The following is a 26,764-nucleotide window of genomic DNA, read 5'->3' on the forward strand; positions in this document are numbered from 1 at the left end:
CATTTTTCAACATGTTGAAAAATCTTCACGAGTCTTCCCGAGCTTACCGCGTTTCCTGAGTACCCGCCGTTAGCGTTACGAGCTGCTAAGAGACGCCCCGAGCTCCGACGTATCTGCTACGTACATTCCACGTGCTTACCATGAGTTTGATTTTTTATAAACTCAGGAGAGCTCTTGAATTACCTCGTACAATGGGACAGGCCCTTCAGAGTGGCTGTTTGAGGGCAAATCTACATCTAACATGTCCTGCTCTTGTAAAGCTAGTTGAGTTCATGACCAGAGGATGAAAGATAAGGATGGCAAAGTTCAGGAACTTTGGTTGATAAAAGATATTTTAGTCAAAAAGTAAAACGAAGCACATGTAAGATTTAGGTAATTGAAATCGGACAAGGCCCTTGAAGAAGTAGAAAAGAACTTTAATAAGAAATTAGGCTGAAGAGAGCCATGAATTGAGTTTGGCAAGCAAGGATATGGCATTTCATATGCAAGAGGGAAAAGGTAGATGTAGAAGGTTACACAAAAAAGCTGGAGAAACTCAGCGGGTGCAGCAGCATCTATGGAGCGAAGGAAATAGGCAACGTTTCGGGCCGAAACCCTTCTTCAGGTAGATTTAGAAGTTTTGAAACTCAAGGAGAAGTGAGAGAATGTTATGCATGTAACCAGAGGGAGTAGGTGATGTGCTTAATGAGCACTTTGCAATAGTATTCACCAAGGTGTCATGAATATTCGTGAGATCGTGGGGAGATTTGTTGTAATTCTTAGGCATATCGATATTAAAGAGGTGTTGTTAGGCGTCTTAGAAACATAGAAATTAGGTCTTGAAAAACAATAAGGTGGATCCCAGGACCTGATGATGTTCTTCCTTTAATTATGAGGGAAATCGGGCACAAATTATGATTGGCATAGTGCCGCAGCTGATAGAGCTGCTGCATCACAGTGTCAAAGATGCTGACCTCAGGTGCTATATGTGTGAAGTTTGCATGTTCTCCCTGTGATCGTGTGGGTTTCCTCCGGGGCTCAGGTTTCTTCCTAAGTCCCAAAGACATGTGGGTCTGTAAGTTAATTGCCCTCTGTAGATCGCCTTTGTGTGTAGGGGGTGGATGAGAAAATCGAATAACATAGAACTAATGTGAACGGGTGATTGATGTGCTGTGTGGACTCAAAGGGCCTGTTTTCATGCAATATTTCTGAAGTCTATATCAGAAAATATCGGCCATTGAGCTGTACATCAATGGTGGGGAAATTATTTAAGATTTTTAAGGACAGGACTTAATCACATTTAGAAAATATTATTAGAGATTGTAAGTGTGGCTTCTGTGGAGAAGGTCCTGTCTCCCAAATTTGATAGAAATTTTTTGACAAAGTGTCTACATGGACTTTAGTAAAGCATTTCACAAGATCTGGAGTATTGTGCGAAGTTTTGGTCTCCTAATTTGAGGAAGGACATCCTGCTATTGAGGCAGTGCAGCGTAGGTTCAGAAGGATAATCCCCGGGATGACGGGACTGTCATATGAGGAAAGATTGGAAAGACTAGGCTTGTATTCACTGGAGTTTAGAAGGATGAGGGGGATCTTATAGAAACATATAAAATTATAAAAGGACTGGACAAGCTAGATGCAGGAAAAATGTTCCCAATGTTGGGCGAGTTCAGAACCGGGGGCCACAGTCTTAGAATAAAGGGGAGGCCATTTAAGACTGAGAAGAGAAGAAACTTTTTCACGCAGTTGTGAATTTGTGGAATTCCCTGCCACAGAGGGCAGTGGAGGCCAAATCACTGGATGGATTTAAGAGAGAGTCATGCCCCTGTCCCACTTAGGAAACCTGAACGGAAACCTCTGCAGACTTTGCGCCCCACCCAAGGTTTCCGTGCGGTTCCCGGAGGTAGCAGGTGGTTGCCGGAGGTTACAGGTAGTGGAAGCAGGTAGGGAGTGACAAAAACCTCCGGGAACCTCCCGAAACTGCACAGAAACCTTGGGTGAGGCGAAAAGTCTCCAGAGGTTTCCGTTCCAGTTTCCTAAGTAGGACAGGGGCATTAGATAGAGCTCTAGGGGCTAGTGGAATCAAGGGATATGGGGAGAAGGCAGTTATGGGTTACTGATTGTGGATGATCTACCATGATCACAATAAATGGCGGTGCTGGCTCGAAGGGCCAAATGGCCTCCTCCTGCACCTATTTTCTATGTTTTCTATGACAATCTAGATGGTGGCATGTAGACCATGTGCAGGCATATGGAAGTTCATCATGGACATTGTGGGCCGAAGGGCCTGTTCCTAAGTTGTACTTTGGGTTGTGAGGCTGCATCCTAGACAACATTCTGGTGAATCTCCTCTGCTCCCTCTGCTATGTAATCATCGCCTTTCTGCAGTGTGGAGACCAGAACTGTAATTAACATTTCATAAAGTTGTATCATAACCTCCCTGCTCTTATAATCTATTGATGGCAAGTATCCTCTATGCCTTCCTCATCACCATGACTATCTGTGCTGTCACCTCCAGGAATCTGAGCACACCGAGGTCCTTGTGTTTCTCGATATCCCAAGGGCCTTACCATTAATTTATCTCTTGCTCTTTGTTTAATAATTTTATATATTTCATGATGAGCATCATGCCAGACATGAATCATCCAGGAATGACTAAGGAAGACTGGCTGTGCTCCAAAAGGATGGCTATGACAGTCAATGAGGGGCTGAGGTCATCTCCCAGACTAATCCAATGACAGCTGGTGATGAGATAATTGAGAATTGTAGCATCAATTCTAATTTATTTCCAAAGTTATGTTTTAGTTTTGAGTTTCGCTTCCTCGTGGTGGTAGGGAGTGATAAATCGGTTTGATGGTGTTATAAATCGGTTTGGAGGTTACATTATTTTGAGATGGGAAAGGCTTACTATACCCACTTGATGTGATCCTCTAAATTGATATTAACATTTAATAACAATGTGGCTTCTACGTAAACATCATTGCTCTCCTTCGCCCAGGTGGGCATAAACTGAACCAAACCATACAGGGGAGATGACAATAAATGATGATGTACAGATTCCAGCATGATCTTCAGGTAGTCTTTGCAGTTCAGAATTCAGAGTTCAGATTGTATCAATTATTCAAGCTTCTGCGTTGTCATTTAAGGTCATAAATGCTCCTCTCATTTTAGTCATTAACTGTTGGTTGCACTCAAATATTCATTATAATCGTCCAAAAGATTCGAAATACATTCTCATCTATCTCGATCAACAAGTTAGGGAAAATAAATCCTTAGAGTCATCTCTGAACTTGTGAGGGGGATAGCCTTAGACTTCTGGATGACAATGAAGAGGGTACTTTGACTACTGGATTATATTGATCAGTTTGTAAAATGGACAGAGCAATTGAAGGTGGAGTTTTATCCTGAAAAGAACGAGGAGTTCACTTTGGGAGGAAAAAAAAAGATGCACCGGTCCACGCCCAACATCAGTCACTCGTTCACTAGTACGATGTTATCCCACTTTTTCATCCCCTCACCTACGCACTAGGACAATTTACAGCAGCTAATTAACATTCTGACGTATGCCTTTGATATGTGGGAAGAAACTGGAGCGCCCGAAAGAAAACCGAGTGGTCACAGAGAGAACATGCAAACTCCACACAGACAGCGCTTGAGATCAGGTGTAAACCGGGTGTCCGGTGCTGTTGAGACAGTGGCTCTACCAACTGAGGCGTGGTGCTGCCCCTTCATACAGAATGAAACCAGAACCCTAGAACATAGAACAGTACAGAACATGATCGGGTCCTTCGGCCCACAATGTTTGTGCCGAACATGATGCCAAGTTAAACTGATCTAATCTGCTTGTACATGATCCATATCCCTCTATTCCCTGCACTTCCATGTGCCTATCTGAAAGCCTCTTAAACGCCACTATCGTATCTGCCTCCACCACCAATGCGTTCCAGACACCACTACTGTGTGTGTAGAAAACCTGCCCACACGTCTCCATTAAACGTTCCCCCTCTCACTTTGTAGCTCTATTCTCTCGGGAGTATTGCAGAACTGCAGGAACTTGGTGTACAGGTTCAAGGATTTCTGAAGGGGGCAGTACAGGTAGATAAATTGTAGGCATACATAATGCTTGATTGAAATACAAAAGTATTATTATTGGTTAGGCCAGAGTTGGAGTACTGTGTAAAGCTCATTGGAAGAATGTGTTGCACTGGAGAGAGATTTACCAGAATCTTGGCTGGAATATATTTTAGTTTAAGGAGTGAATGGATAGGTTGATTTTGGGGGGGGGGGTTGGAGCAGCAAGGCTGAGGGAGGGCATGAATGTCCGACTGCCACCTTGCACCATCATCTCTTTCATTATTTTATCTCTCCTGCATTTCACCCAATTACTGAACGATCCTTTTGTCCTTTCCTTCCCTTCCCCTACTTTTGTATTTGTTGGAAACCTGTTGCATCTCCAACATTATGCAATTCTGATTATCAGTCTAAAGTATCAACTCAGATTCCCTCTACAGATGAAAATGTTGAAGAAATTGCAGTCAAATCTGAATTAATTGAAAAAAATGGACACAAAGTGCTGGAGTAACTCAGCAGGTCAGGCAGCATCTCGGAAGAACACGGATGGGTGACGTTTTGTGTCGAGACCCTTCTTCAGACTGATGGTAGGGGGGGGGGGGGGAGATAAGAAAGCTGGAAGATGGGAGAGGCAGGTCAAACCGTGGCAGGTAATAGGTGGACACAGGTGAAGGGTTTTGTTTTATAAGCCAGAGATAAAATCAGAAAGTGAGAGACAGTATTGAAGGGTTGCAAATTGTGAAGCCAGAGGGAGGAAAGTAGGGGTGGAGGAGTTAAGAATGAGAAATGGGAAGGAACCCGGTAACCATTTTAACTCCCTTTCCCATTCCCATTCCATTACTGACCTTTCTGTTTGGGCCTCCTCCATTGCCAGAGTGAGGCCATATACAAACTGGAAACTTGAGGAATAACACCTCATATTCTGTTTATGTCGCTTTATGAGTCCCATTTTAGGTGACCTCTAACTAATCCCCCCTCACCCCTCCCCCTTTCCCTTCTCCCCCACTTCAGGAAACAGAGTGATGTACCTGCCACACTCAGCATCAACGGTGCTGAAGCGGAGGTGGTCAAGAGCTTCAAGTTCCTGGACATGAATATCACTATTTGTCCTGGTCCGACCACAGTGGCACTACAGCTATGAAAACACACCACGCCTCTATTTCCCGTGAAGTCTAAAGAAATTCAGCACCTCTCCAATGACACCAACCATTTTCTCTTGATTCATCGTAGAAAGCATTCTATTCAAATGAATCACAACTTGTATTTCCAACTGTTCTGCCCAAAATCACAAAAATTGCAGAGTTCTGGATGCAACCCAGTCCATCATGCAAACTAGCCTATCGATACTTCACACTGCCTCAGGAAAGCAGCCAACATAATCAAGGACCACTCATGCCCTGCTCATTCCATCTTCTCCCCACTTCCATTAGGCAAAAGATGAAAAGCTTGAAGTACGTACACCAAATATGGGAACAACTTCTTCCCCGCTGTTATCAAACTATTGAACTTACCTCTCATAAACAAAGAATGTAATCTGGATCTCCCAACCTACCTCATTGTGGCCCCTGCACTTTTTTTACCTGCACATTCTCTGCAGCTGTAACAGTATATTCTGCACTCTGTTTATTTTTTCTCTTTGCACTACCTATTATGATTAGAAACATAGAAACATAGAAATTAGGTGCAGGAGTAGGCCATTCGGCCCTTCGAGCCTGCACCGCCATTCAATATGATCATGGCTGATCATCCAACTCAGTATCCCGTACCTGCCTTCTCTCCATACTCCCTGATCCCCTTAGCCACAAGGGCCACATCTAACTCCCTCTTAAATATAACCAATGAACTGGCCTCAACTACCCTCTGTGGCAGAGAGTTCCAGAGATTCACCACTCTCTGTGTGAAAAAAGTTCTTCTCATCTCGGTTTTAAAGGATTTTCCCCTTATCCTTAAGCTGTGACCCCTTGTCCTGGACTTCCCCAACATCGGGAACAATCTTCCTGCATCTAGTCTGTCCAACCCCTTAAGAATTTTGTAAGTTTCTATAAAATCCCCTCTCAATCTTCTAAATTCTAGAGTATAAACCAAGTCTATCCAGTCTTTCTTCATAAGACAGTCCTGACATCCCAGGAATCAGTCTGGTGAACCGTCTCTGCACTCCCTCTATGGCAATAATATCCTTCCTCAGATTTGGAGACCAAAACTGTACGCAATACTCCAGGTGTGGTCTTACCAAGACCCTGTACAACTGCAGTAGAACCTCCCTGCTACACTCAAATCCTTTTGCAATGAAAGCTAACATACCATTCGCTTTCTTTACTGCCTGCTGCACCTGCATGCCTACCTTCAATGACTGGTGTACCATGACACCTAGGTCTCGCTGCATCTCCCCCTTTCCCAATCGGCCACCATTTAAATAATAGTCTGCTTTCCCGTTTTTGCCACCATTAGACAGGATAGCACGCAAAACAACGTTTTTCAGTGTATCTCGGTAGACGAGGCAATAATAATCCTAATCAAAAGGAGTCGGGAAGTCATGCTGCAGCTGTAGAAGATGTCGGTGAGACCACACTTGGAGTAATATGTGCAATTCTGGTGGTCCTGCTATAGGAACTATATTATTAAGCTGAAAACGGTACCAGAATGTTACCTGAACTTGAGAGCTTTGGTTTACAAGGATAGGTTGGGATATTTTTCTCTGGAGCTTGGGAGGCTGAGAGGTGTCACGAAATGCAGTTATAATGAATGGTCACAGTCTTTGTCCTAGAGTAGAGCAATCCAGAACTAGAAAGTGTAGGTTTAAAGAGTCCTGATGGGCATTTTTTTTTTCACAGAGGGGGGTATCTGTATGGACCAAGCTACCAGGAAAAACTGTAGAGAAAAGTACAATTGTGACTTTTACAAGAGATTTAAGTAGATACATGGATAGGAAAAATTAGAGGGACACGAGGCATATGGGACTAGCTCAGTTATAACACCTGGTTCTTTGGACGTCAGGCTGAAGAGCCTTTATCCATGTTCTATAACTGATTCAGTGCATTGTCAAGCTGCAGTCTTCTCTTTCATACACACTGTTATTCCCAACACCTTGATATTGATGCAATTTACTCACATGCTGTTTTAATCGGTTATAAATCCAGTATAATTAAAGTCATAAAGGATGAGGTGAATTCTGTTTTTGGTCACTCAGAGGAGTGCAAAAGTGATTCATCACTCTCCGTCCATATATATGTTCAGATGTCAGCTGTGGTTCAGTGGTAGTACCCTTGTCTTTCAAACTGAGTTCAGGTATTGATTAATGCCATGAGCCATCCAAAAATAACTTTACAGTGTTACACCTTTGGGATTTTTCAATTCTGGAACTGTCTTCATTGAGCACTGTGGCACAGCCGGTAGAGCTGCTGCCTCACAGCACCAGAGACCCGGTTAGATCCTGATCTCAGGTACTGCCTGTGTGGAGTTTGCACATTCTCCCTGTGGCTGTGTGGGTTTCCTCCAGGTGCTCTGGTTTCATCCCCCATCCCAGCAACGTATGGGTTTTTTAGGTTAATTGGACTCTGTAAATTGTCCCCAATGTGTTGGGATCAGAGAGTGAGATAACATACTTGAGAACAGGTGAATCGAGGGTGAGCATGAACAAAGGGCCTGTTTGCATGCAGTATCTTTAAACTAAACTAAAGTGTGCCATAGGAGGGATTTTGCTTGGACGGTGCATTTCAGTTATGAGAAGGGACTGGATTTGTTTCCCTTGGGGCAGAGGTGGTTTAGCGGAACCTATTAAGGATGTATAAAATTAGGAGGGGTATTGACAGGGTAGATCGTAGGAACCTTTATCCATAGCAGAGGTGTATAAAGCCAGACATCATATGTTTAATGGAAGGGGATTGTGAGAACTTTAGGAAGCAATGTTTTCACCCGGAGTGCAGTTGCAATCTGGAAAGCACTGCCTGCAGGGGTGGTGGAGGCAGGTAACCACAACGTTTAAGTAGAACTTAGAAGGGCTGTTTCCATGCACTGTGACTATGTTTAGAAGAGGACCCACCTGCCCTATCACTTGCCAATACAAGAGTTGACAGTCCACATTCCAATTTTCCATAGAATACGTCGAAATATGCTGAATGCATGATGGAATCTACGATATATTCAACAATGGTTATGGTTATTCTTTCTATCTGCCGCACAGCTGAAACTATATTTGGCTCTAACCTTGTTTCGAAAAAAAGTCAAAAGCAATACAACTGAACAGAGATCAGCTCATACCTGATGTGTGTAGACGCCTTTATTTTTCCCAGTGGCTCATGTCCAGGGCTACTATATAGAGCAGATTTTGGATTTGTGATGACAATTACTGGCCACTTATCAAACTTCAGATCCACAAAGCTAAACAGATCATGGTCAAAAACCATTATACGGTACCTGCCGAGAGAAACCCAACAAGACAAATAAGATTAGGACTTCACAGTTGAGTCCAAACAAACTTGCATAGAAAAGCAGGTGACTTCAGGTATGCCCAGAAGACAAATTTATCTTCCTACTAAAAGTAATGTGGACATCGGTCAACTTCTGATCTCTAAAGAATTAGCTGGTCTCAAATCGCTGCGATACCTGATCATGTATGAGGAAAATAAATGACCAGATTTAACTTATGATCATGTTGTTTCATTACTTTCTCAGACTTTCTGCTGCCTTCTATGTTTCCCAGCACTCAATCCTCCCCTGGTACCTTGCCTGCATGTTAATGGTAGTGGACCCTAGCATTTCATCCTTTCTTTACACAAAGAACACCCACCCACCCCTTTCAAACTATGCTCTGGATGTACTTCACCAACACATCGTGTCTTTACTAATTGTTTATTGATAGTACACAAGCATTGCTGTTCTAGCTGTACATGGTCTGTCACCAGAGCTAGAGAGAGAGAACTATGGGTGGGGAGGTTGCAATTATACATCTAGTAAGGGGAGTGGTTAGCAGCGGTGAGGTCACTATGTTAAAGGCACATGCACTAGTCATCTACACCCTTGACAATATTATGCTGAAGTATGACAGGCTACCATTCCCAATCCCACACAACTAACTAATAACTTTGAATAACTAACATCTGGACCAACACACCCAAAAATAAGATCAAGATGACTTAAATATGTTACCTACTCTTAAAAATCAACAAAATCCCAAACCATTCTTTTTGGCTAAACCCCACTCGCTCTGCTCATTGATGCCACTTCAGGCTGTCTGGTGAGTGGTCCTGATGCACATTGCCACAAAAGCGACATTGCCCAAATACTTTTTGGTTGGGGTGGGGGTGGCATTATTCTAGCTGGATGTCTGTGATCAGTGAAGTTCCACAGGAATCTGTGCTGGGCCCCCTGATGTTTATGATATAAATATCATCTTCAAGTTTGCAGATGACACAAAGCTGGGTGGCAGTGTGAGCTGCGAGGACGATGCTGTGAGGCTGCAGGGTGACTTGGATAGGTTAGGTGAGTGAGCAGATGCATGGCAGATGCAGTATAATGTGGATAAGTGTGAGGGTATCCACTTTGGTGGCGAGAACAGGAAGGCAGATTATCATCTGAATGGTGTCAGATTATGAAAAGGGGAGGTGCAACGTGACCTGGGTCTGCTTGTACATCAGTCTCTGAAAGTAAGCATGAAGTGAAGAAAGCTAATGGCATGTTAGCCTTCAGTGCGAGAGGATTTGAGTTTAGCAGCAAGGAGGTCCTACTGTAGTTGTACAGGGCCCTGGTGAGACCGCACCTGGAGAATTGTGTGCAATTTTGGTCTCCTAATTTGAGAAAGGACATTCTTGCCATTGAGGGAGTGCCAGACTATTATATGATGACAGAATGGGTGGACTGGGCTCCCAAGTACGATCGCAACACACCGAGGACCGCAATTCGAGTCTGCGCTGTTTCAAACACAATCCGACTTCTTGGGTACAAACTGGATTCGAACAGCTGCGTATCATCCACAAGCGAACGGCCTTAATGAACGCTTCCATCGCCAGTTGAAAGCCACTCTATCTGCCGGGGGAGACGCGTCGAACTGGAGTTCTGAAGCCTCTGGTTCTGCTTGGCATTCATATGCTGAAGTCACAAGACCTCAACATTTCCTGTCAAAGACCTCCCACACTGCAGCACCAAACAAGATCATATAATATAATCAATATTTCCCCCATGTTATGGAATTCAGAACTAGGGGTCACAGTTTAAGAATAAGGGGCAAGCCATTTAGGACTGAGATGAGGAAAAACTTTTTCACCCAGAGAGTTGTGAATCTATGAAATTCTCTGCCACAGAAGGCAGTGGAGGAAAATTCACTGGATGTTTTCAAGAGAGAGTTAAATTTAGCTCTTAGGGCTAACGGAATCAGGGGATATGGGGAAAAAGCAGGAACGGGGTACTGATTTTGGATGAACAGCCATGATCATATTGAATGGTGGTGCCGGCTCGAAGAGCCGAATGCACCTATTTTCTATGTTTCTAAATAACTTGGACGTAAATGTAGATGGGTTAGTTAATACGTTTGCAGACAACACCAAAATTGGTGAAGTTCAGACAGTGAGAAAGATAGTCAAAGTATACAGCAGGATATAGCTCAGCAACAGAAATGGGTGGGCACATGACAGTTGGAACAAATATGAGGTGTTACACCTTTGGAGGTCAAATATAAGGGGAAGATATATCGTTGAAGGCAAGACACTTAAGAGAATTGATATGGGGGGATCTTGGCTATTGATCAGATCCATAGCTCGCTGAAAATGGCAACACTAGAAGTTAAAGTGGTAAAGGCGTCATTGGTCGGGCATCGAGTGTAAGAATCAGGAAGTCACGAGGCAGCTCTTTATGACATTGGTTCGGCTATGTTTGGAGTATTGCGTACTGTTCAGGTCGTCCCATTACTGGAAGGATGTGGAAACTATGGAGAGGGTGCAGAAGAGGTTTATGAGAATTCTGCATACATTAAAGGATATTAGGAGCGGCTGGAAAACTTGGATTGTTTTCTCTGGAATTCCAGAGGGAGGGGATACCCAATTGAAATATATAAAATTATGAGATACATAGGTAGGGTAGACAGTCAGTACCTTTTTCACCAGGGTGGAAAAGTCAAAGACCAGAGGGCATAGCTTTAAGGTGGGAGAGGCATAGTTTAAAGAAGATATGCAGGGCATATATTTTTTTTAAATACTGAGGGTGATGGGTGCCTGAGATAGCGGAGTGAAATACGAACTTGGAAAGAAATAGTGCACATGAAGAGTAATGGGCTCCAACCCTTGATTTGTTTTCAGCTGTGACAGATTTGATAAAATAATCTCTGAATTAAAAATCACCAAGGTCAATCTGGTATTCTAAATATGGTTCATTAATATATTGCCAAAATGTAACTCAACAACATAAAATTAATCAAGTATAGGTGGCAGAGTGGTAGAACTGCTGCCTCACAGCGCCAGAGACCCGGGTTCAATTCTGACTACAGGTGCTCCCTGCGGAGTTTGGACGTTCTTCCTGTGACCGCGTGGGTTTTTTCCGGGTGATCCAGTTTCCTCCCACGTTTCAAAAACCAGCACATTTGCAGGTTAATTAGCTTATGTAAATTGCCCCTTGTGTGTAGGGCATAGAACTATTTACAGGTGATGAATGTGTCTACCTTCGATTTAAACCAGCATCTGCAGTTCTTTCCTACAGGTGATGATGGATGGTCAGCATGGACTCGGGGTGCCAAAGGACCTGTTTCCACGCCGAAGTTCAAAGCTTTGTAGTGATAAAACTTTCCTAAAGCTTTTCTCAAGAACAGTTTTAAATTATTTATTCTAGAGATTCTAACCTCCTGTTTTCCATCCAGTCAGCCAGCTCCAGTTCCAGTGTCCCGTATTCATGCCTGCTGTGCAGAACAGGCATGAAGCCACCTAATGTATGCAGGTGTCCACAAAGGTAGGCAACAGCAGAACTGTAAAAGAGAGGAAAACATAGTCTAACATCCCCAGGTATAACTTGTTTCTCTCTTCCCCAATACAGTCCCGTTAATTGTTTATGTTTATTGGTAGGAAAAAAGACAATTCAGCCCTCAAAGGAAAATCAAACGGAGTCATGCTGCTCAAGAACCTCATAACATACGTGTCTAAAGTAAACCCGCAAGTAGCGGGCCGGCACACTCCGGCATGTAGTGGGTTAGGATACTCCCGGCAAGCCGGCCCGGTTTATTGCCACAGCCAAACTTAATTGCGGAGAGAGAAGGGACTAGAAGGACAGAGGCTCCCATGGAGCTGTCACAGCACACCTCTTTCATAACGTAAACAAAGGAGAGGGTGACGTTTCAGGTTGAGACCCTTCTTCAGATTGAAGGGTCTCGACCCGAAACGTCACCCATTCCTTTGCTCCATAGATGCTGCCTCACCCGCTGAGTTTCTCCAGCTTTTTGTCTATCTTCGATTTTTCCAGCATCTGCAGTTCTTTCTTAAACAATGGAGAGAAAGAAGTTACTGATCTCTGGAATAATACAGATCGAAAGACCATATGAGCCATTGCAGCCAAGTCCCACCTTTGAAGGAATTCGCAGAGAGTTATTAAGATTCTCGTTTGGAATACAGGAAAGATAAAACGTTTGTGAAATGAAGAACTTGATGGAATTTAAGGTAAACAAAGCCTGAAATGTACAGTGGCTTGCAAACGTTTTCATACCCCTTGAACTTTTCCACATTTTGTCAGGTTACAACCACAAACGTAAATGTATTTTATTGGGATTTTATGTGATAGACCAACACAAAATTTGTGAAGTGGAAGGAAAATGATACATGGTTTTCAATTTTTTTTACAAATAAAAAACTGAAAAGTGTGGCGTGCAAAAGTATTCAGCCCCCCTGAGTCAATACTTTGTAGAATCACCTTTTGCTGCAATTACAGCTGCAAGTCTTTTGGGGTATGTCTCTACCAGCTTTGCACATCCAGAGACTGAAATTTTTGCCCATTCTTCTTTGCAAAATAGCTCAAGCTCAGTCAGATTGGATGGAGAGCATCTGTGAACAGCAATTTTCAAGTCTTGCCAGAGATTCTCAATTGGATTTAGGTCTGGACTTTGACTGGGCCATTCTAACACATGAATATGCTTTGATCTAAACCATTCCATTGTAGCTCTGGCTGTATGTTTAGGGTCGTTGTCCTGCTGGAAGGTGAACCTCCGCCCCAGTCTCAAGTCTTTTGCAGACTCTAACAGGTTTTCTTCCAAGATTGCCCTGTATTTGGCTCCATCCATCTTCCCATCAACTCTGACCAGCTTCCCTGTCCCTGCTGAAGAAAAGCATCCCCACAGCATGATGCTGCCACCACCATGTTTCACAGTGGGGATGGTGTGTTCAGGGTGATGTGCAGTGTTAGTTTTCCGCCACACATAGCGTTTTGCATTTAGGCCAAAAACTTCAATTTTGGTCTCATCTGACCAGAGCACCTTTCCTCCACATGTTTGCTGTGTCCCCCACATGGCTTGTGGCAAACTGCAAACGGGACTTCTTATGGCTTTTTTTCAACAATGGCTTTCTTCTTGCCACTTCCATAAAGGCCCGATTTGTGGAGTGCACCACTAATAGTTGTCCTGTGGACAGATTCTCCCACCTGAGCTGTGGATCTCTGCAGCTCCTCCAGAGTTACCATGGGCCCCATTTACTGCTTCTCTGATCAATGCTCTCCTTGCCCGGCCTGTCAGTTTAGGTGGACGGCCATGTCTTGGTAGGTTTGCAGTTGTGCCATACTCTTTCCATTTTCGGATGATGGATTGAACAGTGCTCCGTGAGATGTTCAAAGCTTGGGATTTTTTTTATAACCTAACCCTGCTTTAAACTTCTCCACAACTTTATCCCTGACCTGTCTGTTGTGTTCCTTGGGCTTCATCATGCTGTTTGTTCACTATGTTCTCTAACAAACCTCTGAGGCCTTCACAAAACAGCTGTATTTATACTGAGATTAGATTACACACAAGTGGACTCTATTTACTAATTAGGTGACTTCTGAAGGCAATTGGTTGCATTGGATTTTATTTAGGGGTATCAGAGTAAAGCGGGCTGAATACATTTGCCACACTTTTCAGTTTTTTATTTGTAAAAAAATTTGAAAACCATGTATCATTTTCCTTCCACTTCACAATTATGCCCCACTTTGTGTTGGTCTATCACATAAAATCCCAATAAAATACATTTACGTTTGTGGTTGTAACGTGACAAAATGTGGAAAAGTTCAAGGGGTATGAAAACTTTTGCAAGCCACTGTATGTAGCCTGCGAGCATTTGATTGCAAACTTAAGAGCAATAGAACTGCGATGTGGATATCATCAGACCCACAGCATGCAGGCTAGACTACTTCTTGCTGCTACCATTGCAAAGAAGGCACAGGTGCCCGAGAACCGTTACTTCCAGATTCAAGAATAGCTTCTTCCAATCAACATCAGGTTCTTGAATCACACTGCACAGCCCAAACTCAGCATTGAACCATCATGGACCTTGCAGCACTATGGTTGGTCTATGTACTTGGTACCTTTGTTCTATATGATTTAATTTACTTAAAATAACTGATATATTCATGAATGTTTCTTTATTTTTTTTGTTGTTGCATCTAACGTGCCTGTAAAGCTGCAGCAAGTAAGAATGTCATTGTTCCAGTTCATATCTGGTGCGCAGGATGAACAAATACTCTTGAAACTCTATTCTGGGCTCTAACAGGAAAAAAAATATTAGCTAGACAGAGGACATGCTCAAAGTCTCCCTAAAAAAATGCCCATCAAGGACATGCTCAAAGTCTCCCTTAAAAAAAAGCAACATCCCCACAAACTGATGGGAATCCCTATCACCACTCAAAAAAGAGCAGCAGCATTCAGGATGGTATGAAGTCCATTTCCTGGGTGTACCGCCTCACAAACTATACACCCACTCTCCAGGCACTGCCTGCTCCGTGTCTGTGAATCCCATATTGACTCTTCAGCCACCTCGCTACGCAAAGAATTGGAGTTGAAGCAATCCTATTAATTCCCGAGTGCCTATGAAGACGATATGATGTTCGAAGACATCTTTATATTTAAATGCCCTCACAATAAAAACCAACATACTGTTTGCCTTCCTAAACGTTTTCTTCACCTGTATGTTGGCCTTCAGTGATGTATGTCCAAAGATATCAAACATACTTTTGAATATCAAAATTACCCAATCTCTCACCATTTAAAAAATACTGTTTTCAGAACCAGGAACTGAAGTGAATGGGCACTTATTTTTTTCACATTATATTCAATGAGCCATATACTTGCCCACTCAATCAGTTTTGTCTACATCCCTTCTTCAATCCTCTATTACAATCTCACCTGGTTTTGTATCATCAGAAAACTTGGAAATGTGAAATTTGATCTCCTCAACCAAACTGCTGAAATATATTGTGAATAACCAAACTCCAATCAATACTTTACCAGACCAGTCACATCCTGTCAATCTTTCTGTCTGTTAAATAATTCCTAATCATGCTGGTGCATTTACTCCCAGTTTCACATGTTTTAGACTTGTTCACCAGTCTGTGTGAAATCTTATGAAAAATCCTTTGAAAGTTTAAATACACCACATCCATCCACAGATCCCTTCATATCTATACTACGTCACATCCTCAATGAACAGTAATAGGTTAACAAATATTCACCTCTCTCCTTCTTCAAATACCTTTCTAGAATCTCTACAATTTGACAACACAATGACCAGCTTCCAATCACTTCCTTCAAAGATTCGTGTGATTTACCAGTTAAAGAACTGAATCTAATCACAGGCAAATTAAAGGAAAAGTGGCGAGGACACCAGGGGGGTTGATCTTGGTTTTAGGTGATGGAGCTACACTGCATAGAAACAGGCTTCAGCCCACTTGTCCGTGCCAAACAAGTTGCCAACCCAAGCTAGTCCGACATACATGCCTACACCTGGCACTTATCCCTCCAAATCCTTCCTATCCTTGTACCCCATTGTCTATTAAATGCCATCGTTGTACCAGCTTCCACTGGCAGCTCGGTACATGTTTGCACCAACCTGTGCATGAAAAAAGTTGGCCCTCTGATCAGTTTTAATTCTTTTTACGTGCTTCTCATTCCTGCATCATTTGGCTTGCAAAATAAATTTGTGGAATGTGACTTGTCATGGTAGAACAATGAAGGTTATTTTTTTAAACTGTCGATACTGCATTTGAATACCTTAGAGGAGCATTGAAACTGAAAGTACAAGTCTTGATATGAATACTTTCTCACATTCCGTATTTAATGTAGTTATGTCATTACAAGCAATAAGAGCAAAATGTTAAACACTTGCAAACCCTCAGAAGCTGTGCGTGGGTAGAATGGTGCCACAGCAGGTGGTACAGTGGTGCTATAGCCTCATAGCTCCAGGGACCCAGGCTTGATCTTGGGAGCTGTCTGTGGGAAGATTCCATAACCCCATGAGTTTCTTCGAGGTGCTCCAGTTTCCTCCACTGTCAAGAACAATATCACCAACAATTTGTCCTGGACCAACCACATTGAAGCTACGGCAAGAAAACCCACCAATGCCTTGACTTTCTCAGAAGAGCAAAGAAGTTGAACATGTCGCCAACAACTCTTACCAACTTCTACAAATGCACTGTGGAAAGCATCCTATCAGGATGCATAACCTAGTTTGGTAACAGATCTGCTTAAGACCTCAAGAAATGTCAGAGCTGTGTATGTAGCCCATCACACATAACCAGCCTCTATCCTCCCCCCCCCACCCCCACTATCACCTCCCCATTGACACCATGTACACCTCACACTGCCTTGGGAAAGCAGCAAATATAACCATGGGCCATTTTCATATTGGTTGTTCCCTCTTCTCCCCTCTACAGTTGGATAGTAAATATAAAGCTTGACAAAAAACACCATATTTAAAAATAGTTTCTTCACTGCTGTTATTTGACTACTGAATGGTTCCCCCCTTAAATTAGTGATTAGTTCCGATCTTCCAACCTACTCATTGCAGACGGTGCACTTTTTATTTGCAGTGTATCTGTAGCTTAATTGCTATAATTCGTTATCGGCAGAGGAAGACGGATGGGCGCCGGCAGAGGCGGGCGGGTGCCGGTGACTGACAGCAGACGCGGCCAATCAGAGCGGCGATGGTGCAGGAAGGGGCGTCGCGATCCCATCGGTGACTAACAGGAGAGTATTTTAAATTTGTAGCCTGATAAAAGTTGCAGTTTATACATCTTAATCACACCATGTGCTTTGGAATGGTTTATATCTAGCTTAAGTTTGGTGCATTCCAATGCAATTAGGAGGATAAAACTTTTGGAGTATCTGGTGGGTCAGGCAGCATCTCTGGAGAACATGGATAGGTGACGTTTCAGGTTAGGACCCTTTTTCAATCTGAAGAAGGGTCCAGACCTGAAACATTGCCTATCCATATTCTCCAGAGATGCTGCCTGACCCACTGAGTTACTCCAGCAATTTGTGTAAGCCAGCATCTGTAGTTCAAATCTCTCAGTCTCCAAATCTGAGGAAGGACATTATTGCCATAGAGGGAGTGCAGAGAAGGTTCACCAGACTGATTCCTGGGATGTCAGGACTGTCATATGAAGAAAAAAGACTGGATAGACTTGGTTTATACTCTCTAGAATTTAGGAGATTGAGAGGGGATCTTATAGAAACTTACAAAATTCTTAAGGGGTTGGACAGGCTAGATGCAGGAAGATTGCTCCCAATGTTGGGGAAGTCCAGGACAAGGGGTCACAGCTGAAGGATAAGGGGGAAATCCTTTAAAACTGAGATGAGAAGAACTTTTTTCACACAGAGAGTGGTGAATCTCTGGAACTCTCTGCCACAGAGGGTAGTCGAGTCCAGTTCATTGGCTATATTTAAGAGGGTTAGATGTGGCCCTTGTGGCTAAGGGGATCAAAGGGTATGGAGAGAAGGCAGGTACGGGATACTGAGTTGGATGATCAGCCATGATCATATTGAATGGGGGTGCAGGCTCGAAGGGCCGAATGGCCTACTCCTGCACCTAATTTCTATGTTTCTATGTTCCCGATTTCTACAATTGGGAGGATACTTGGACACTAACTTAATATTGATAAAATAGCATGTCCTTCGGTATCTCTACAGGTCCAATGCTTAGTTTGGCTGAAGCGGAAATTCACAAACTATATCATCTGGATTGAATTCAACCACCAGAAGAAATACCTTATTTCTATTAATCTTATTAATTTAATCATTATTATTATCTACTGCAACTTGGGCAGCTGCAGTTGTTAATTTGGCATTCACATCACAGAGAGATAGTACTGCTTTGCCTGTATGACACAAATTTGTCAGCGTCATCATTCTTCAGAACTCCTTCCAGCGTCCCAACAGGCGTTCAAATACTGCATTGACAACTTAAAATGACACCTCCCCGTTCAACCCTAACCGGCTGCATTTCAAAGGTAGTGCAGGAATTAGAAATATGCCACAAAACCTCAAGGAAATACACATTTCCCCGTGATAACTTTAACATTGGTGTGTCCAAATTATTTAGTGCATTTCCTCACTTTATTGTGACTTTCTGCATTGTTTTATTGAATTAAAATAATTATTTCTGACTGTACTCAAAATTTATAAGATATAAATTTTTGGCCAATGCTTGGCGAGTCTTTAATTCTGCTAAACATTTAAATCCTTTGATATCATTTGATTCTGTTTCATCCTTCTTTTGCGGTTTTTGTCTAAGAAACCACTGATTATTATTACAACTACATGAGCCACACAAGCAACTTCTGCCCGACATCGTCAAAAAGACAGCCAGATAAAGAAACACCCAAAGTAACAACTAGTAGGATTCAGAACATCTGCTTGGTATGTTGGGCATGGGATAGGATGGATAGGTGTGGCTTCTGGTATGGAAAAGGAAGTGATACCGTCACATTGCCACGGATATATTGAGTGGATTAATTTACTGTTTGACAGCCTGTTGTCAGAATTATTCTTCTGTTATGAGCTTAATTTATTTATGCAGTAAATAGAAAGCACTAGAAAAGCAAACTAAATACGTCAGCACTTTAAGCCCTTTGATTGATGACTCTCAAAATCTTACATCCAGTCAAAATGCAAATCAAGCTTTTCTCTCTGAAAATGCCGACATGCCCGTTGTGTTCCTGGCTGACTCTTTTAATCTAGTTTCCAGAATTAACGATAACTTAAAAAGTACAGTGTATTCAGACCCCTTTACCTTTTCCACATTTTGTTGCAAGACAGCCTTATTTTAATCTTGTTTCTCATGGTCTGAGAATCCTTTAGGTGCCTTTTGGCAAACTCCAAGCGGGCTGTCATGTGCCTTTTACAGAGGAGTGGCTTCCGTCTGGCCACTCTACCATCAAGGTCTAATTGGTAGAATGCTGCAGATATAGTTGTCCTTCTGGAAGGTTCTCCCAACTCCACAGATGAACTCTGGGGCTCAGAGTGATCATCGGGTTCTTGGTCACCTCCCTGACCAAGGCCTTTCTCCCCCGATTGCTCTGTTTGGCCGGGTGGCCAGTTCTATGAAGAGTCCTGGTTGTTCCAAAGTTCTTCCATTTAAGAATGACGGAGGCCACTGTGCTCTTCGGAACCTGCAATGCTGCAGAAATTGTTTTATACCCATCCCCAGATCTGAGTCTCGACACAATCCTGTCTCAGAGGTCTACAAACAATTCCTTCATCTTCATGGCTTAGTTTTTGCTCTGACATGCACTGTCAACAGTGGGACCTTATATAGACAGGTGTGTGCCTTTCCAAATCATGTCCAATCAATTTAATTTACCACTGGTGAACTTCAATCAAGTTGTAGAAACATCTCAAGGATAATCAATTTTGAGTGTCATAGCAAAGGATCTGAATACTTATGTAAATGAGATATTTCAGTTATTTATTTTTAATTACTTTGCAAAAATTTCTAAACACCTGTTTAAGCTTCTTCATTCTGGGGTATTGCGTGTAGATTGATGATAAAAAATAATAATTTAATCCATTTTAAAATAAGGCTGTAACATAACAAAATGTGGAAAAAGTGGAGGGGTCTGAATACTTTCTGAGTGCACTGTAAAGACAAGCTAACTTGTGTTCCCGAGATTACAAAGATTAGGTGGTAATGTAACTGAGAGGGTAATTAAAAAGCTGGGTGTGGATGGTGAGAAACCTTTGGGTAATGGGTAAATTCAGAGGAAGGAGGCATCAGATTCAAATTGAAGCAAAGTCACCCAGGTGACATCATGGAGATCAATTCTTTAAAAAAATCCCAGGTTGATAGAACTCCAGATAATATATATTATGTATGACCGATTTTTAGTAGGCTTAGGTATTGAGGGTTATGGAATACAGGTGAGTGCACATCAAATCTATTGAATGGTTAAACCGACTCAAGACCAATTCACCTCACTATTCCGATACCAAATACAAATTTTAAAAGACCTTACCCCATGATGTGCCGTATTCCAGGTGAGGCAGAGATAATGGTGGAAGTGGTATAATGGCTTAACCAAATGGTTTGATTACTGTAGACAGTTTCAGATGCCAGCTTTAATAATTCATCCATCTTGGTCTGTGAAGTGAAGGACATACAGTACTAATGTTATATGTAAGAAGGAACTGCAGATGCTGGTTTAAACTGAAGATAAACACAAAATGCTGCAGTAACTCAATGAGACAGGCAGCATCTCTGGAGAGAAGGAATGGGCGATGTTTCGGGTCGTGACCCTTCTTCAGACTAAAAGTCACGGGAAATGAAAACGAGAGTCATAGACGATGATGTAGAGGGATATAGAACAAATGAGGAAAAATAGAAACAGTGATAAAGGAAACAGGCCATTGTTAGCTGTTTGCCAGGTCAGAATGAAAAAAGCTTTGGCATTTGGTTTGTAAGTTGGTGCCTTCATTTATATTTGACAATAGCGGGATGGCCAAATCATTCGGCATCTGGTGTATTATTGCAGTCGCATAGTCACTGATGAAATAGACATATGTAGTGTTTAAGAAGGAACTGCAGATGCTGGAAAATCGAAGGTACACAAAAAAGCTGGAGAAACTCAGCGGGTGCAGCAACATCTATGGAGCGAAGGAAATAGGCAACGTTTCGGGGCGAAACCCTTCTTCAGACTGATCGGGGGTGGTGGGGGGGGGGACAAAAAAGGAAAAAGGAGGAGGAGCCTGAAGGCTGGGGGATGGGAGGAGACAGCAGGGGGACTGAGGAAGGGGAGGAGATAGCAAGGACTAACAAAATTGGGAGAATTCGATGTTCATGCCCCCAGGATGCAGGCTCCCCAAGCGGAATATGAGGTGCTGTTCCTCCAATTTCCGGTACTGCTCGCTGTGGACATGGACATGGACCCAGGACAGAGAGGTCGGAGTGGTAGGGGGAGTTGAAGAGCTGAGCCACCGGGAGGTCAGCTTGGTTATTGCGGACCGAGCGGAGGTGTTAGATGAGGTACCTATTGCATCTACATCTATTGCATCCGCTGCTCTAGATGTCAACAGATCTATATCGGTGAGACCAAGCGGAGGTTGGGCGATCGTTTCTCCCAATTTTGTTAGTCCTTGCTATCTCCTCCCCTTCCTCAGTCCCCCTGCTGTCTCCTCCCATCCCCCAGCCTTCGGGCTCCTCCTCCTTTTTCCTTTCTTGTCCCCGCCCCCACCACCCCCGATCAGTCTGAAGAAGGGTTTCAGCCCGAAACGTTACCTATTTCCTTCGCTCCATAGATGCTGCTGCACCCGCTGAGTTTCTCCAGCTTTTTTGTGTACCTATGTATAGGTACATATGTAGTGGCTGACATATATACAGCAAATTTCAACAAACAGCAGGATGATAGTGTGTTTACAGTGCCCAAAGAATAAATGTTGGTTCCAACATCGTAAATAAACCCTTTGCTCTTGTAAGCCTCATGCTTTTCAAGCTTACATAGCTGGCTGAGAGGAATGAAGGGGCTTTGATATTATGTTTCTGAAGAAAGACAACACCTCTGAATAGCACTGCAGTGGAACTGGCACTTAATGATATAATCTTTGATCTCAATTGCCATTTATTGCAGGAAAATAAATGGCAATTGTTGGAAATATACAACAGAAATAATCAACACCTCTGCGATGCCGGCCACATGAAACAGGGAAAGTACCTGGGTAGGGCTCAATAGAGTATAGGATATACAAAAGGTTTTAGAGGACAAATATGTTGGGGATCTTTGAAATGCATCATTCAATGTCAATAAATATGAAAGGGACAATGATCGGATAAAGCTATAATCGCATAATTCTTAAGTCCAGCTGAAGGGGCAGATTAGTTTCCAACTCTGTTCCTGGGCATGGCAGAATCCTTAACCATGGTGCATTAGATCCGTTACTGCTGCCTGACAAGGTGGCAAAGAAAAGGTAAAACGCAGTTTTTAATGATAGTACATATCGAATTTGAAATCAAGTTTAAAAATCTAGGGAAAAGAATCGAGGTAACTCGAGAGCTGATCAAGGACCAGTTGGATTGTCACAAAAGCTAATAATTTGAGAGAAAGGAAATTGAGCCAGAGTTGTTTATGAACACTGGTTGATGTAGTTCAGTTCATAGACCTCTACTGTTCTCTTAAAACTCACGTTACATCCCAGAGGTCCTTCAAATTCCACCTAAGATCTGTGCAGTTGAAAATTGGTTTAACACTCAGCATAACATAATTGAGCACTTGTCTGGGTGTCTATGCACCCTTCAGGAAATTAGAGTCCTGACATTTTGACAGAATTTTCAATTACAGTGCCCTCCATAACGTTTGGGACAAAGGTCCATCATTTATTTATTTGCCTCTGTACGCCACAATTTGAGATTTGTAATGTAAAAAATCACATGCGGTTAAAGTGCACATTGTCAGATTTTATTAAAGGCCATTTTTATACAATTTGGTTTCACCATGTAGAAATTACAGCTGTGTTTATACATAGTCCCCCATTTCAGGGCACCATAATGTTTGGGACGCATGGCTTCACAGGTGTTTGTAATTGCACAGGTGTGTTTAAATGCCTCCTTAATGCAGGTAGAAGAGAGCTGTCACCACCTAGTCTTTCCTCCAGTCTTTCCATCACCTTTGGAAACTTTTATTGCTGTTTATCAATATGAGCAGCAAAGTTGTGCCAATGAAAGTCAATGAAGACATTATGAGACTGAGAAACAAGAATAAAACTATTAGAGACATCAGCCAAACCTTAGGCTTACCAAAATCAACTGTTTGGAACATCATTAAGAAGAAAGAGAGCACTGGTGAGCTTACTATTCACAAAAGGACAGGCAGGCCAAGGAATACCTCCACAGCTTGTGACAGAAGAATTCTCTCTATAATAAAGAAAAATACCCAAACTCCTGTCTGTCTGATCAGAAACACTCTTCAGGTGTAGATTTGTCAATGACCACTGTCTGCAGAAGACTTCATGAACAGAAATACAGAAGCTACACTGCAAGTTGCAAACCACTGGTACTTAAGAAGTACTTAAAAGAGCAACCACAGTTCTGAAAAAAGGTCTTGTGGACAGATGAGATGAAGATTAACATATCAGAGTGATGGCTGGATCAAAGTATGGAGGAGAAGGAACTGCCCAAGATCCAAAGCATACCACCTCATCTGTGAACACGGTGGTGGGGGTGTTATGGCCTGGGCATATATGGCTGCTGAAGGTACTGGCTCACTTATCTTCATTGATGATACAACTGCTGATGGTAGTAGCATAATGAATTCTGAAGTGGATAGACACATCCTATCTGCTAAAGTTCAAATAAATGCCTCAAAACTCATTGGACGGCGGTTCATTCTATAGCAAGACAATGATCCCAAACATACTGCGAAAGCAACAAAGGAGGTTTTCAAAGTTTAAAAAATGGTCAATTCTTGAGTGGCGATGTCAATCATCTGATCTGACCCCAATTGAGCATGTCTTTTATATGTTGAAGAGAAAACTGAAGAGAACTAGCCCCCAAAACAAGCATAAGCTAAAGATGGCTGTAATACAGGCCTGGCAGAGCATCACCAGAGAAGACACCCAACAACTGGTGATGTCCATGAATCGCATACTTCAAGCAGTCATTGCATGCAAGGGATATGCAACAAAATACTAAACATGACTACTTTCATTTACAAACATTATGGAGGGCACTGTAGGCATCTTTTGTGCAACATTGAGCTGTCTCTGTTGTCCTTACCTAATTTCACCCACATATATCTTCATACGGTACTCACCTGATTCAAGAACCCAAAGAAATTGAATGGTCTTTTAGGACCGGGACTTGGGGTGGCATCAACGCTGATGAAGGAGTAATTTCCAAAACGAGTCTGATGTACATAATGGAAGGAACCTTCCCTTTTAAAAGCGGAGTATTTCCTGTAGAAAGAACGGCATAAAGTGTTAGTTAGGATCAATATGTCTTTTATTTCAATGTCAATCTTGGGGAGATTTTTTAATTATTATCCAAAATCATGTGCCTGCGTCATACAGTCACAACATGGAAACAGGCCCTTCGGCCCAACGTGCCCATGCCAACCAAGATGCCCCATCTACACTTGTCCCACCTGCCCATGATCTCTCTAACCCTTTCCTATCCATGTATCAGTCAAAAGGCATTTTAAATGTTATTATAGTACCTGCCTTAATTACCTCCTCCAGGAGCTCATTATATACCCACCATTTAATCGGTTCCTATAAACCCTTTCTTTCTCACTTTAAACATATGTCCACTAGTACTTGATTCCTCCAAGGAATAAAGTCTAAGCCTACCCAACCTCTCCCTACAGCTCAGCCTCTCAAGCCCTGGCAACATCTTTGTAAATCTTCTCTGCACTCTTTCCAGTACCCAAATTGAACACAATATTCCAAATGCGGCCTCACCAACATCTTGTACAATTGTAACATAACATCCCACTTCTTTACGCAATACCCTGACTGATGATGGTCAATGTACCGAAAGCCGAGTCATGAATTACATTAAATGTGCCTGCATAATTATGAATTACATGAAAAATCGCACCCTACAAGTTTCTTATTATCTATGATTCTTACATTCAACGAGAGATAGAATTAGTACAGGGAACTACGTAACATTCAGTGGGCAACAGTTAATGAAATCTTTACTCAAAAATCTAGTGGATATTAATATAACCGTAAGTATAAAAATGTCTAACAAAAAGTTTAATGACCAAAATATCTCTAGATTTCAAAGTACCACAAAATCATATGATGTCAGGGGATAAGTGGCAAAATGGCTAACAAGCCGACTGCAATATGGGAAACGATAGGTATCAAACTGATGTGGAAAAATGACACAAAATGCTGGAGAAACGCATAGGGTCATGCAATATGTCTGGAGAACATGGATATGTGACATTTTGGGTCAGGGCCCTTCTTCAGGCTGATTGTGGGGGGAGGGGAGAAGAAAGCTGGAAGAAAGGAAAATTGGAAGAGAGGAGGGGCAAGACAAAGGCTGGCAGGTAATAGGTAGTTACAGATGGAGGATTGTTTTAAGAGGCATGTGGTTGGTAAAGGCCAGAGTTGAAAAGACAGAAGGTATGATACAAAAGGATTCTGAATTGTGAAGCTTGAGAAAGGAATGTAGGTGGAAGAGAAGGGGAAGGGGAAAATACGTGCAAGTCCAGGTGTGCAGAGAAGGACTGTGACAAAATATACTGGAAGACACCAATAAACACACAGAATGAGCATATGAGTGATAATGATCTTCCAACCCTTAAATGCTAGGTGCCATATTTTTGCAGAAGGAATAAAAAGGCCACATACTCCTTGGAAAATGTACTTAAATGAAAGTGTCAGAGAGTAGAGATTCACAAATACAATAATTTAAATAAAGTAAACCAAGTGCATAATTTATTTTGAGAAGGATAGAAATGAAAAGCAAAGAAAAAGATAAATTTGCATAAAACCCTGATAAATACACTTGGAAGTAATCTAGAATCTGTGTTATAGAGGTTCCTTGGTGAAGGTGTAGAAAAGGTTTACTGAAAACAAATCACTGAATTTTAAAGATTTACTGCACATAAAGTGGAAAGTGCAGCCGCATGCAAAGTTTCCCAATCTTCCAGCTTCACATTTGTAGCCAAACAGTAATGGGAAATGATATTCAGAGCCTTCGTTCTTTTCTCTCATGTTTTTTTTTTGTTTTTTTAAATTTTTTTTATAAGAGCTGCGGAAAACAGGTCTTCCACCTAAAATACTATTTTTCTCTTTCCATCAATACTGCCTGACCTGCTGAGCATTTCCAGTATTTTCTGTTTGCATTTAATATTTCCAACATCTGTAGTTTTTTTGGATTGATTATCCAAGCCTGCTGACTAATCCACTCTTAAAGATACGTACTTTCTCAGTTTATAATTTCCAATTTCTCACATTCTTCCACCTTATTATTGTCTGTTTAAGATGAACAAAAGGTTATTTATGCACCTTTATCTCTGTATTCAAGCCACCATTTTGATCTCTCATAAACCTCACCTATGTGGAGTTTCTACACAATCACAGGGAGAACATTTCCTCCAGGTGCTCCAGTCTCCTCCCATATATCAAAGATGTGCAGGTTAGTAAATTTATTAGCAGCTGTATATTGTCCCAAAATGTGCGGTGAGTGGTAAAATAAAAACTGGAGGCAATTGATGGAACTTGGGAAGAATAAAATTGGATTAATGTAAATGGGTGGTGGATGGTTGGCATGGACTCATCACAGTA

General features: G+C 42.2%; 1 protein-coding gene across 1 annotated transcript in view; it reads right to left on the minus strand.

Annotated features, from left to right (window-relative positions):
- Nucleotides 1–26,764, minus strand: part of tmem62 (transmembrane protein 62) — a 59,380-nt gene that overhangs the window by 15,690 nt on the left and 16,926 nt on the right. The window contains exons 5-8 of the mRNA XM_055640890.1: nt 24,277–24,418; nt 20,491–20,615; nt 11,873–11,995; nt 8,308–8,463 (exon numbers count right to left, since the gene is read on the minus strand). Coding sequence (XP_055496865.1) covers nt 8,308–8,463; nt 11,873–11,995; nt 20,491–20,615; nt 24,277–24,418 — 546 coding nt within the window. The remainder of the gene's footprint in view (nt 1–8,307; nt 8,464–11,872; nt 11,996–20,490; nt 20,616–24,276; nt 24,419–26,764) is intronic.

Source organism: Leucoraja erinacea, chromosome 9 (assembly GCF_028641065.1).
Source record: "Leucoraja erinacea ecotype New England chromosome 9, Leri_hhj_1, whole genome shotgun sequence".
In the NCBI taxonomy this organism is placed as follows: domain Eukaryota; kingdom Metazoa; phylum Chordata; class Chondrichthyes; order Rajiformes; family Rajidae; genus Leucoraja; species Leucoraja erinaceus.